The sequence below is a fragment of the Heteronotia binoei genome, chromosome 2 (assembly GCF_032191835.1).
Source record: "Heteronotia binoei isolate CCM8104 ecotype False Entrance Well chromosome 2, APGP_CSIRO_Hbin_v1, whole genome shotgun sequence".
Classification (NCBI taxonomy): Eukaryota; Metazoa; Chordata; class Lepidosauria; order Squamata; family Gekkonidae; genus Heteronotia; species Heteronotia binoei.
The window spans coordinates 8,303,914-8,317,452 of record NC_083224.1 but is presented as its reverse complement, the minus strand read 5'-3'; the positions used below and the strand labels follow the sequence as shown (position 1 = coordinate 8,317,452).

General features: G+C 46.0%; 1 protein-coding gene across 1 annotated transcript in view; it reads left to right on the top strand.

Annotated features, from left to right (window-relative positions):
- TPX2 (TPX2 microtubule nucleation factor) overlaps positions 1-12,982 on the top strand; it is a 56,488-nt gene extending 43,506 nt beyond the window's left edge. Inside the window, 2 exon segments of the mRNA XM_060230541.1 lie at positions 8,438-8,625; positions 12,853-12,982. Coding sequence (XP_060086524.1) covers positions 8,438-8,625; positions 12,853-12,963 — 299 coding nt within the window. The 3' untranslated portion in view covers positions 12,964-12,982.
- The last annotated feature ends 557 nt before the right edge of the window (positions 12,983-13,539 follow it).

Below are 13,539 nucleotides of genomic sequence, written 5' to 3'. Positions count from 1 at the left end.
TCTGCTCAGCAATTTCATCGAATGCCCACGAGTTCTTGTATTGTGAGAAAGGGAGAAAAGTACTTCTTTCTCTACTTTCTCCATCCCATGCATTATCTTGTAAACTTCTATCATGTCACCCCTCAGTCGACGTTTCTCCAAGCTAAAGAGCCCTAAGCGTTTCAACCTTTCTTCATAGGGAAGGTGTTCCAGCCCTTTAATTAGTTTGTCCATCTCACTCCACGATAATACTTTCATAATCCAGTCCCATTTCTCTGGTATTTTTTCTTGTTTCCACAGCTGCGCATACAATGTCCTAGCAGCTGAGAGCAAGTACCAAATTAAAGTCCTGTCTTCCTTTGGAAATTTTTCTAATTGTAATCCAAGCAAAAAAGTCTCTGCAGTTTTCTTGAAATCGTAACCCAGAATTTTGGAGATTTCTTGTTGTATCATCTTCCAGTACTCTTTTGCTGTTTTTTTTTTTTTGCTTGTGTGTTTGTTAGTATAGTTAACTGAGCTGTAACAACAGTGGAGGGTGATGAAAAGCAGATAGATGTCGTAGGTGTGAATTGCCATAAATCTGGGGGTCATTCTGGCTTCGTTAGTTGTGGGTTTAAATCTTTCCATTTGTTAGCCGACATAGATTTTGCAATAAACAATAAAATAAAAATTATCTCCTTCTGTATTTCAGTCTCAGGCCATTTCCAGAAGTCTTAACAAAATTGCTTTAGAACGTAATGGAATGTTAGTTTGCAATATTAAGTTTACAGTCGCTGCTATTTGTGTCCCATATTGTTGCACTACAGGCCATGAGTATATACGTGGTAATTTGGCCACGCTGTTTCACACATTAAGGAGACGAAACTGCAGACGCTTGTTTCTTCGCTCCTAAAAACGCTAAGTTGTTTTCAATCTTCTGACTTTTATCTTGCCTTGATAGAAGGACTTGTTTTTAAATAGTCTTATCACCTCGCTTTTAATTTTTGGTGCAGCTGTTTCGTCTTTCTCAAGCTCTGGCTGTTTAATCAGTTAATAAGCTTCTGCTTTCGCTTTCTGACTCAAGCTGCTGCAGGTAACCAACTACAGCTGATGTTTTATAAAGTTTTACAAAGTCTTACGTTGTCCCTCCAAGACAGTTTTTTTTTTTTTGGAGTCTCTTAATTTGAACTGTGAATCTAACTGAAGGTTGAAATTAAGTGAAGAAATAGATAAAATGCAGCCCCACAAAAGGAAGAGGGAGGGTGATGAATCTTCTTCCTGATTCGAAACAAATTAAGATCGAGGACTTTTTTTCCACAGCTACCCCAGAATCAGCAGATGCCTTCCAAATACCTCTTTCCAACCGCTTTTCCTTGCTAGGAGAGGACACCGTTGACCTTTCTAAGAGTATCTACTTTGATTTACCACCTGTAACACCCAGCAGTGGATTAATTAACAGCGATAATGAAGCTCCTGACCCCGAGGCAGCTTCTCTGGTCAACCAAACCTCTGCAGACTTGCTCCTCTTGGTGGCTAAATCAATGGACTTTATCTACGGAAGACTAAATTCCCTACATTCAAAACTTGAGAACGTTGTCGAGTCACTATCAAGTTTAGTCAGAGACAAGGATGCCAGCTGTAAAAACAATTCAGCTGATAAGCCCTCACCTCCACAGACACCGAGCTTGAATCATCTTAAGCATGATCTCGATCGTCAAGCTATTGCAGATTTGAGGTCACTCAGTTTTTATCATCGACAACCCAAGCAAACAACCCAAGACACATGGCAGCTGACTCGGCAGCCTTATTCAGTTTGCTTGACTGTTTGTCAATTCAGAGGAGCGCTCCTATCGTGGAAGACCCCTATCCTGATCAGGAGACACTTACGTAATTTATTTGGCTCCCAAACCGGAATTGTGGACTTAAGGTCGGTAGAATTGCTACACAGCCTATTTCCAACTCAAAGGGTCCTTTTATCATTTCACAGTTCAACCTTACCTAACTTAATTTTTAAGGGGAAAGCTTACCTAAAGTCAAAAGGGATTTTTCCTACCCGGGTCTTTCACAATGCAAATATTGTGCCACTCATTCCTGTAGGCACAACTGGGAACTTTCCAGCTAATCCCAACGTCGTCCGTAAGAAGTTGCTGCTGTTTCCTGAGACCCAACTCATGGATATCGATCCTTCGGATCAAGAAGCTTTTGATCAAGAGGTCCGGAACCTCTTTAGTGGGCTCCCTGTATCTGAAATGGCAGCGGTGATTGATAGACTGGAAACAATGGCAGCCTGCCTGCGAAGGAACATTTCGGATGTTACAAGCCACTCGCCCGTTACACCATCATCCCCAGCAGACACTGTTAAAGACCCCCAACAAGCCCCTGAGAGGATCATTCGTCTTTCAACTCAGGCTGAGATACACACTGCTATCTTGGAGACTAATAATTCCCCCCCTTGCGAGGGGTTTAAAGTAACTCAGCAAAACCTGCAAGAGACAATCTCCGACCTTCAGAGTGGTTCAGCCAACGGCTGTGTATTCCATGATACGAACAACTCTCTTGACCAACTTTCCGCAGCAAACTGACTTTCAATTACTCCTCCTCCAATGACATTAAAAATAATTTCCTGGAACATTGCAGGATGGAGGAGTAAGGTTAATGACGTGGATTTTCTTAGTCATTTGAGAAGTTTTTATATACTTTTGCAGGAAACGTGGTCTCACAATGTGATCCAATTAGAAGGATTCAGTTCCTTCTGTCTCCCAGCCTATAGAGTCAAACCTAAAGGTTGTTTTCAAGTTGGGCTGTCTATTTTCATTTCCTTATCATTAAACTGTAGAGCTAAGAACATAAGAGAAGGCATGTTAGATCAGGCCAATGGCCCATCCAGTCCAACATTCTGTGTCACACAGCGGCCAAATATATATATATATATATAAATATATATATAGCTACTATGTTACCATCGGATACTTATTCAGAACAAGCTGTCAAACTGAATTTTGAAACTCCATTTTGATTATTGTTAATCTATATGTGTCCCCTTCCCTAGATAGCCATGCCCTTTCACAACATTGGGAACATTTGTCTATTTTTATGGGAACATTAGAACAGAAATTTCCCTCTGCTGAAATTATTCTGGCCGGGGATTTTAATGCAAGAATAGGCAGGGACCACCTGATAATTTTCAGACCTCTTGAAGTCAACCAGAATGACACCCTTTCCCCTCTTTTTTCCCTCAGAGATTTGTCTGGCCTACATCTCACTAAATTTTGCCTTCAGTTCAATAGAGTATGGCTGAATGGATTTACCTGTTTCCCTAAAGCCAGCGAATTCACTTTTGTTTCTATAACAGGATGTCGCGTAATTGATTACTTTCTAGGGTCCTCCTCTCTTGGAATCTTGCGTTTTGAGCTTTGAGATTGGGGATTTTGTTATTAGTGACCACCCGCCTCTGATCCTAACACTCAGAACCAGCTTTTTTGCTGCCCGTTTCCATCCACCAGTTTCTCTGACCTCTGCACCAGAAATCTTACTTTAAATTGTATGGAACGACCATTCTATGCAGGTGGCATCTCAGCTGAGATCTTTTTCTGATCTTAGAGTCTCTCTAATTGATAGCATGGATCCCACACCAAAGATCTCAGCTTACAATACTTTTGATTTCCCATTTTTCTCAGTCACTCAGTATAAAACTTTCCACTCAGTCACTCAGTGAGTGACTTTTTCTCAGTCACTGAGTATACTGAGTGACTTTTTCTCAGTCACTCAGTATAAAACTTTCCACTATACTTTCACTCAGTATAAATCATTCCACTAAGAAGAGCAAATAGGGGCATTAACTCTTGGTTCACTGAAGACTGCAAAGTATTAAAAATTCAATTACATAATATTTATAGCCAATTCCGAATCGAACAACCCCTCTTTTCTTTTAGAGTACTTCCAGGTAAAAAAACAGCTAAGGGAGAGCATGACAAATTAAAAAATAGAGTATTTGCACAATCAGTGGGATCAACTATACCAAGCCACTATTCTAAACAATTCTAAGAAGTTTTGGGCTAAAGCCTGCACATGATGGTTTCAATATTTCTCTGACTTGTTTCAGCAAAACCAAGATTGTACCTTTAAGCCATGTGATTTTTATGATAAGGACTTATCTTAAAAGTTAGATCCAGAATGGTGGTCTGTCTCTCTTGCTTCCCTTTTTACCATGATTAATTAAACGGGCCTTATTCCTGATGCTTGGCGAAATACAATTGTAGTCCCGATCTACAAGAAAGGTGACTGTACAATTCCTTCTAATTACAGGCCAATCAGCCTTCTTTCCATTGTAGGCAAACTATATGCCAAGCATCTATTAACTAAATTAACTTCTTGGATGTCCCAGCAAAGAATCTTAAGCCCTGAACAAATTGGGTTTACTAAGGGTAAATCTACTGTAGATCATTGTATCACTCTAGCACACATGGCTGACAAATATACGACCCCTAGGAATTCCAAACTTTATGCAGCTTTTTTGGACCTTAAAAGGGATTCAACTCTGTAGATAGAGAGCGACCATGGATTAAACTCTATCAACTGGGCAGTGATAAGAGACTTCTCAAACTAATCATAACTCTACATTCCTCCACCACTTGCCAAATCAAAACCTCAACTACTGGGGAACTGACACCTAAACTTCCCTTCAATAAAGGAGTTGAACAAGGATGCATGCTTGCTCCTTTTTTATTCAGTCTATTTCTCAATGATTTGTACTAACAGAAGTAGATTGCTACCCCCCAAAATTGGGCTTGATGCGCGTGCCCATCTTGCCATACGCGGATGACGCGGTACTCCTTTCTCGTACGAGGGTTGGGCTTAGACGAATGTTGAATAGACGTCTCTTTTTTTTTTTTCAAGAAAACAAACTGCATCTGAATTATGAAGAAAACTAAGATTCTGGTTTTGGCCAAGTCTTGTAAAATCCACAAACGGCTATTTGACGGGAAAGAAATAGAACAGGTCAGGCATTTTAAATATCTACGTCTCCATTTTAGTTACAATATGTCCTGGTCATGTCACCGTAAATCTGCAGTTAACTTAGCGGCCATTGCTGCATCAGCTATTTCCCGGATTTCCTTTACTAGAGGCAACCAGTTTGTTCCAGAGGTTTTAAAAATCTGTAAGGCCAAAGAAATCGCTCAGTTATTGTATGGTATTCCAACCTGGATTAGTGCCTTTAAGTCAGATATCGAAAGAGTTCGATCCAAATTTGCTAGGAAAATCATGGGCCTACCATGCTGGAGAGCCAGTTTGGTGTAGTGGTTAAGTGTGCGGACTCTTATCTGGGAGAACCGGGTTTGATTCCTCACTCCTCCACCTGCAGCTGCTGGAATGGCCTTGGGTCAGCCATAGCTCTGGTAGAGGTTGTCCTTGAAAGGGCAGCTGCTGGGAGAGCCCTCTCCAGCCCCACCCACCTCACAGGGTGTCTCTTGTGGGGGAGGAAGGGAAAGGAGATTGTGAGCCGCTCTGAGACTCTTCGGAGTGGAGGGCGGGATATAAATCCAATATCTTCATCTACCTCACAGGGTGTCTGTTGTGGGGGAGGAAGGGAAAGGAGATTGTGAGCCGCTCTGAGACTCTTCAGAGTGGAGGGCGGGATATAAATCCAATATCTTCATCTACCTCGCAGGGTGTCTGTTGTGGGGGAGGAAGGGAAAGGAGATTGTGAGCCGCTCTGAGACTCTTCGGAGTGGAGGGCTGGATATAAATCCAATATCTTCATCTACCTCACAGGGTGTCTGTTGTGGGGGAGGAAGGGAAAGGAGATTGTGCGCTACTCTGAGACTCTTCGGAGTGGAGGGCGGGATATAAATCCAGTATCTTTTACCTCACAGGTTGTCTGTTGTGGGGGAGGAAGGGAAAGGAGATTGTGAGCCGCTCTGAGACTCTTCAGAGTGGAGGGCGGGATATAAATCCAATATCTTCATCTACCTCACAGAGTGTCTGTTGTGGGGGAGGAAGGGAAAGGAGATTGTGAGCAGCTCTGAGACTCTTCGGAGTGGAGGGCGGGATATAAATCCAATATCTTCATCTACCTCACAGGGTGTCTGTTGTGGGGGAGGAAGGGAGAGGAGATTGTGAGCCGCTCTGAGACTCTTCGGAGTGGAGGACGGGATATAAATCCAATATCTTCTTCTTCTTCTTCTGTGTCTCATACGGCACTCTTTGTCTAGAAACAGGCCTCAATATGTTAGAAACTAGAGAATGACTTATATCAGTCAAATATTGGCTACATGTGCACTATTCCGCCAACTCTGGGAGTTATATATAACAAATGCTGTCTGAATCCTCCTGGTCCAAATGAATTTCCTGCATCGAGAGGAGAATAATCACCTTAGCTTTGTCTATGGCAGGGGTGGCCAAGGGTAGCTCTCCAGATAATTTTTGCCTACAACTCCCATCAGCCCCAGCCAAAATGGCCAATGGCTGGGGCTGATGGGAGTTGTAGGCAAAAAACACCTGGAGAGCTACCGTTGGCCACCCCGGGTCTATGGATTCTCTTTACAAGCTTCCTCTTACAAATGCACACTATGTAATTAAACGCAGAATTTTAGATAATGAATTACAAAGACTAATGAGTGCTGCGAACAAATCTTGCTCCCCTCTGAATTTTGGAATTTTCCCAACTGTTGGTCATCTGCCTTCTTATTTATCAACTCTCCATGTTCCAAAATTGCGTAGAGCATTTACCCTTGCCAGATGCAATACAATCCCATCAGCAGTTACCTATGGTAGATATAAAAAAAATCCCATTTTCATTAAGACTATGTAAATGTAATTTAAAACAAATTGACTCATTGTCCCATATTCTTCTTTATTGTCCCCTATATGATACTATACGTCTCAGGTGTCTAGATCCAATTCTGTTCAATTTGACAGGCTGCTCAGACGTTGTAAAGGTTTGCCGTCTTCTGAATGATTTGTCATCTGAAATAATTCAAAAAGGATATTATAGAATTGAAAAAAGTCCAGAAAAGGGCAACTAGAATCATTAATGGTTTGGAACACCTTCCCTATGAAGAAAGGTTAAAATGCTTGGGGCTCTTTAGCTGGGAGAAACGTCGACTGCGGGGTGACATGATAGAGGTTTAAAAGATTATGCATGGGATGGAGAAAACAGAGAAAGAAGTCCTTTTCTCCCTTTCTCACAATACAAGAACTCGTGGGCATTCGATGAAATTGCTGAGCAGTCGGGTTCTTCACCCAAAGGGCGATTAACATGTGGAATTCACTGCCACAGGAGGTGGTGACGGCTACAAGCACAGCCAGCTTCAAGAGGGAGTTAGATAAAAATATGGAGCAGAGGTCCATCAGTGGCTATTAGCCACAGTGTGTGTGTATGTGTGTGTGTGTGTGTATATATATATATATATAATTTTTTTGACCACTGTGTGACACAGAGTGTTGGACTGAATGGGCCATTGGTCTGATCCAACATGGCTTCTCTTATGTCTGGGGCAGTGATGCTCTGTATTCTTGGTACCTGGGGGGGGGGGCAAGAGTGGGAGGGCTTCTAGTGTCCTGGCCGCACTGGTGGACCTTCTGATGGCACCTGGGTTTTTTGGGCACTGTGACACAGTGTTGGACTGGATGGGCCATTGGCCTGATCCAACATGGCTTCTCTTATGTGACACAGAGTGTTGGACTGGATGGGCCATTGGCCTGACCCAACATGGCTTCACTTATGTTCTTATGTGACACACAGTGTTGGACTGGAAGAGCCATTGGCCTGATCCAACAGGGCTTCTCTTATGTTCTTATGTGACACAGAGTGTTGGACTGGGTGGGCTACTGGCCTAATCCAACAGGGTTTCTCTTATGTTCTTAGGTGACAAAGAGTGTTGGACTGGATGGGCCACTGGCCTGATCCGACAGGACTTATCTTATGTTCTTAGGTGACAAAGAGTGTTGGACTGGAGGGGCCACTGGCCTGATCCAACAGGGCTTCTCATTTGTTCTTATGTGACAGAGTGTTTTACTGGATGGGCCATTGGCCTGATCCAACATGGCTTCTCTTATGTTCTTATGTGACTCAGAGTTTTGGACTGGATGGGTCACTGGCCTGATCCAACAGGGCTTCTCTTATGTTCTTAGGTGACAAAGAGTGTTGGACTGGATGGGCTGCTGGCCTGATCCAACATGGCTTCTCTTATGTTCTTAACTGAAAGGGTTGCTTTATTCTTGAGTCTGGTAATCGAGGATCGATTGTCCAATGAATAGCTGCATATGACTGTTTTACTATTTCTGTAGCTGCTTGTTTGTTTAAAACCTGATGTATGCCAATCAAGGCTTTTGATTGATGGATGGATGGTTTGCCGTTGCCTGCCTCCGCAGCTCGCGTTGAGTGCAGGCTGCTGGATTTCTTCGCCCGCAGCCACACCGAACAAGGGTGCCACGTCTCACTGCATCGGTGCTGTTTCTCCTCTATTCCTAAACTCAGAGTCGCTTTCTGGTTCTGCAGTTCCCGAGGGCTTTGAGCTGGCCACAGAGAGGCGGGCCAAGAAACGGCAGGAGTTTGAGAAGTGGCTGAGCAGCGTGGAGGCCGAGAAAGCCCGGGCCCAAGAGGAAGCCAAGCGCCTCGAGGAGGAGCGCGAGAGAGAGAGACTGGCCAGGCTCAGAGAAGATCTGGTAAGTCAAGCGGCCAACGGTGCCTGGGGTGTGAGCAGGAGTCCAGAATGCGAGTGCTTCCAAGGGGGTGGGCTTGGGAAGGCAGGGCCGTTGCTCTCATTGCTTTCTAGGCCCAGAAACACCATGAACATCTGTAGCTGCCTTCTACTGACTCAGACCCTCCTTGGTGCATCAAAGTCAGTCTTGTTTACTCAGACTGGCAGCGGCTCTCCAGGGTCTCAAGCTGAGGTTATTCACACCTATTTGCCTGGACCTTTTTGATTTGGAGATGCCGGGGATTGAACCTGGGACCTTCTGCTTACCAAGCAGATGTTCTACACTGAGCCACCGTCCCTCCCCTGCTCTCCAGGGTCTCAAGCTGAGGTTTTTCATGCCTATTTGCCTGACCCTTTTCAGTTGGAGATGCTGGGGATTGAACCTGGGACCTTTTGCTTACCAAGCAGATGCTCTACCCCTGAGGCACCATCCTTCCCCTGCTCTCTATGGTCTCAAGCTGAGGGTTTTTACGCCTACTTGCCTGGACCCTTTTCAGTTGGAGATGCTGGGGATTGAACCAGGGACCTTCTGCTTACCAAGCAGATGCCCTACCACTGAGCCACCATCCCTCCCCAAAACAGTGCTTCACTGAGGCCAGTTCTGCTTGTAGCACAGACAAGCCCAATTTTGTGAGCTCTTGGAATCTAAGTATGGTCAGTCCTATTTAGTTCTTGGATGGGAGACCACCCCCCCCCCCCCCCCAGGAACATATGAACATATGAAGGTGCCTTCTACTGAATCAGACTCTCGGTCCATCAAAGTCAGTATTGTCTACTCAGACTGGCAGCGGCTCTCCAGGGTCTGAAGCTGAGGTTTTTCATGCCTACTTGCCTGGACCCTTTTTAGTTGGAGATGCCGGGGATTGAATCTGGGGCCTTCTGCCTACCAAGCAGATGCTCCGCCACTGTGCCTCCCCGATAATAAACATACGAAGCTGCCTTATACTCTCAGACCCTGAGTCCATCAAAGTCAGTCTTGTCTACTCAGACTGGCAGTGGCTCTCCAGGGTCTCAAGTGGAGGTTTTTCACGCCTACTTGCCTGGACCCTTTTCAGTTGGAGATGCCGGGGATTGAACCTGGGACCTTCTGCTTACCAAGCAGATGCTCTATCATCAAGCCACCGTCTCCCCCCTTGCTTCAAAGGGGTGGACTTGGGGAAGGCTTCCTGTCCTGCCCTTCTTGGTCCAGAAATACCACAACTGGGGAAGAGCCGGAGTGATATCTGCGAGGTGACGCCACTGCCGGCTGGGTGCCAGCTGACCCCAGAATCGTGCAGACCCTTGAAACCTGCGCCTCTTGGCGTCTGTAGAAGGGGTGATCTGGTGGTGCCGTTTACACTGACCTGACCCAGGGCGGAGGTAGCTCCTTCCCCAGTAGCTTCAAGCGAAGGGGAAGCAGAAACCTTATACCCCAGGGAATGCTGGAGAGGGGTCGGAGGTTTGTGGTACGGTGGATGCTTCCTGTAGGGAAGTCCGAGTCCAGGTGAACCAGTCGTCCAGTTCTGCAGGTGGCACCTTCACAGCCCAGTGGGGATAGATCCAGATGGGTGGCCGTGTTAGTCTGCCTGGAGCGGCGGGGAAGAGTCCAAGAGCACCTTACGGGCTTAACAAAATGTGTGGCTGCAGGGGAGCAGCTCTTATGAATCATGGAATACTGAACATATTAAGACAGTTGTCTATCCTAATACTTACTATAGCATAGATTTTATCTTCTGTGTTGAAGCTTCTAAATCCCTGGTTTTTTACTTGGTTTGTGACCGTAAATAAACTGACTGCACTGGCCACTGTGTGACACAGAGTGTTGGACTGGATGGGCTATTTGGCCTGATCCAACAGGGCTTCTCTTGTGTTCTTATGTGACACAGAGTGTTGGACTGGATGGGCCACTGGCCTGATCCAACAGGGCTTCTCTTGTGTTCTTAAGTGACACAGAGTGTTGGACTGGATGGGCCATTGGCCTGATCCAACAGGGCTTCTCTTGAGTTCTTAAGTGACACAGAGTGTTGGACTGGATGGGCCATTGGCCTGATCCAACAGGGCTTCTCTTGTGTTCTTAAGTGACACAGAGTGTTGGACTGGATGGGCCATTGGCCTGATCCAACAGGGCTTCTCTTGTGTTCTTAAGTGACACAGAGTGTTGGACTGGATGGGCCATTGGCCTGATCCAACAGGGCTTCTCTTGTGTTCTTAAGTGACACAGAGTGTTGGACTGGATGGGCCATTGGCCTGATCCAACAGGGCTTCTCTTATGTTCTTATATGACACAGAGTGTTGGACTGGATGGGCCATTGGCCTGATCCAACAGGGCTTCTCTTATGTTCTTATGCGACACAGAGTGTTGGACTGGATGGACCACTGGCCTGATCCAACATAGCTTCTCTTATGTTCTTATGTGACACGGACTGGAGGGGCCATTGGCCTGATCCAGCATGGCTTCTCTTATGTGACACAGAGTGTTGGACTGGATGGGCCATTGGCCTGATCCAGCATGGCTTCTCTTATATTCTTCTGACTGACTGAATCATAGAATCAAGGGACCTCCAGGGTCATCTAGCTTTTGAATTCTTGGGTTTTTACTTGGTCTGTGACCGTAAATGAACACCTCCTCCTATACTCACAGGATCCTCATTGCTGTCAGATGGCCATCTAGCCTCTGTTTTAAAACCTCCAAGGAAGGAGAGCCTGTTCCACTGAGGAACCGCTCTAACGGTCAGGAAGTTCTTCCTGATGTTGAGCTGGAAGCTCTTTTGATTTAATTTCAACCCACTGGTTCTGGTCCTACCTTCCGGGGCCACAGAAAATAATTCCACACCATCCTCTATATTACAGCCCTTCAAGTACCAGAACCAGTGGATTGAAATCAAATCAAAGGAGTTATTAGGAAGAATGTTATTAATTATTAGCAACTATTAAGAAGAACTTCCTGTTAGAGCAGTTCCTCAGTGGAACAGGCTTCCTCCTCGGGAGGTGGTGGGCTCTCCTTCCTTGGAGGTTTTTAAACAGAGGCTAGCTGGCCATCTGACAGCAACGAGGATCCTGTGAATTTAGGGGAGGCATTTGTGAGTTTCCTGCATTGTGCAGGGGGTCGGACTAGATGACCCTGGAGGTCCCTTCCAACTCTATGATTCTACGAAAGGTTGAAAGAGCTGGGGATGTTTAGCTTGGAGAGGAGGGGACTGAGAGGTGATAGGATCACCATCTTCAAGGACTCGAAGGGCTGTCATATAGAGGATGGTGCGGAATTGTTTTCTGTGGCCCCGGAAGGTAGGACCAGAACCAATGGGCTGAAATTAAATCAGAAGAGTTTCCGGCTCAACTTGAGAAACAACTTCCTGACCGTCAGAGCGGTTTGTCAGTGGAACAGGCTTCCTCAGGAGGTGGTGGGCTCTCCTTCCTTGAAGGTTTTTCAACAGAGGCCAGATGGCCATCTGTCGGCAGTGCTGATTCTGTGACTCGCTATATAATTTAGGCCAGAAGGGGATGAGCCAATGCTTGAATCTCATGGCCATCTCTTTATATGCCCAGAGTAATGCCAATCACCCCTTTGGGGTCAGGAAGTAATTTTCCTCCACGCCAGATCAGTCGAGGGACCCTGGACATTTTTTGCCTTCCTCGGGGCGTGGAGCAGGGGTCACTAGGGGAGTGGGGGGGGGTAGCTGTGAATTTCATGCATTGTGCAGGAGGTTGGACTAGATGACCCTGGAGGATCCCTCTCAGCTCTCTTTTTATGTTTCTATGGCCAGTCTGTTCTGTGCCTGAACAGCCAGTTTGGTGTAGTGGTGAAGTGCGCGGACTCTTAGCTGGGAGAACCGGGTTTCATTCCCCCCCTCCTCCACTTGCAGCTGCTGGAATGGCCTTGAGTCAGCCATAGCTCTGGCAGAGGTTGTCTTTGAGGCAGCTTCTGGGAGAGCTCTCTCAGCCCCACCCACCTCACAGGATGTCTGTTGTGGGGGAGGAAGGGAAAGGAAATTGTGACCCGCTCTGAGACTCTTCGGAGTGGAGGGCGGGATATAAATCCAATATCTTCATCTACCTCACAGGGTGTCTGTGGTGGGGGAGGAAGGGAAAGGAGATTGTGAGCCGCTTTGAGACTCGGAGTGGAGGGTGGGATATAAATCCAATATCTTCTATCTTCTTCTTCTGAACTGCGGCAGCTAGGATCTCTCTCTTTCTCTCCATTCCTCCTTCCTAGGTGCACAAAGCAAACCCGATCCGCAAGTACCAGAGCGTTGAAGTCAAGACTAGCGATCAGCCCCTGACAGTACCAAAGTCTCCCAACTTTTCAGACCGATTTCGGTGTTGATGGCCGACCGCCTGGAGTTTCACCTGGATGTTTCCTTCCAACCTTCCAGCGGCTTCTGAACTGCGACTCCTCAGACTCTTGTTGGTTTGGTTTTTTTTATTAAAACAACCATTTGGGTTTTTTTCTTCGTAGCTTAAGTTCCTGGCCCAGGACTAGACTGGACAATGCCCCGACCACTGAGGCTTCGCAAGGTCGTTTTGCTTGTTTTAGAGGGCTTAATCTGAAATGAGCCGAGCGAGGTTATTTTTAATAGTGGACGCCTGCTGTATTTGAATACCTGTTGTATGCATAACTCGAATAAAACCTTAACCCGTGGAAGTAAATCTCTCTGCTGTTTGAGAGGACTGGGTGTCGCCTCTGCTTTCCAAAGCCTTGAAACGAATTTCTCCCTGCTGTTACACCCCTTCACCCCCCCCCCCCCAATAACGTCCTTGTTTTGAAACTGAGAGGCGGAGAGTTTCTTTTCTTGTATCTCAGTATTGGTGGGCCTCGAGGGGGAAGCGGGTCTTCGTTTTTATATCCTGACTGCTTGTTCCGGTGAGGGACAGTGATGTAAGCAAATTCAAACTCTGTTGC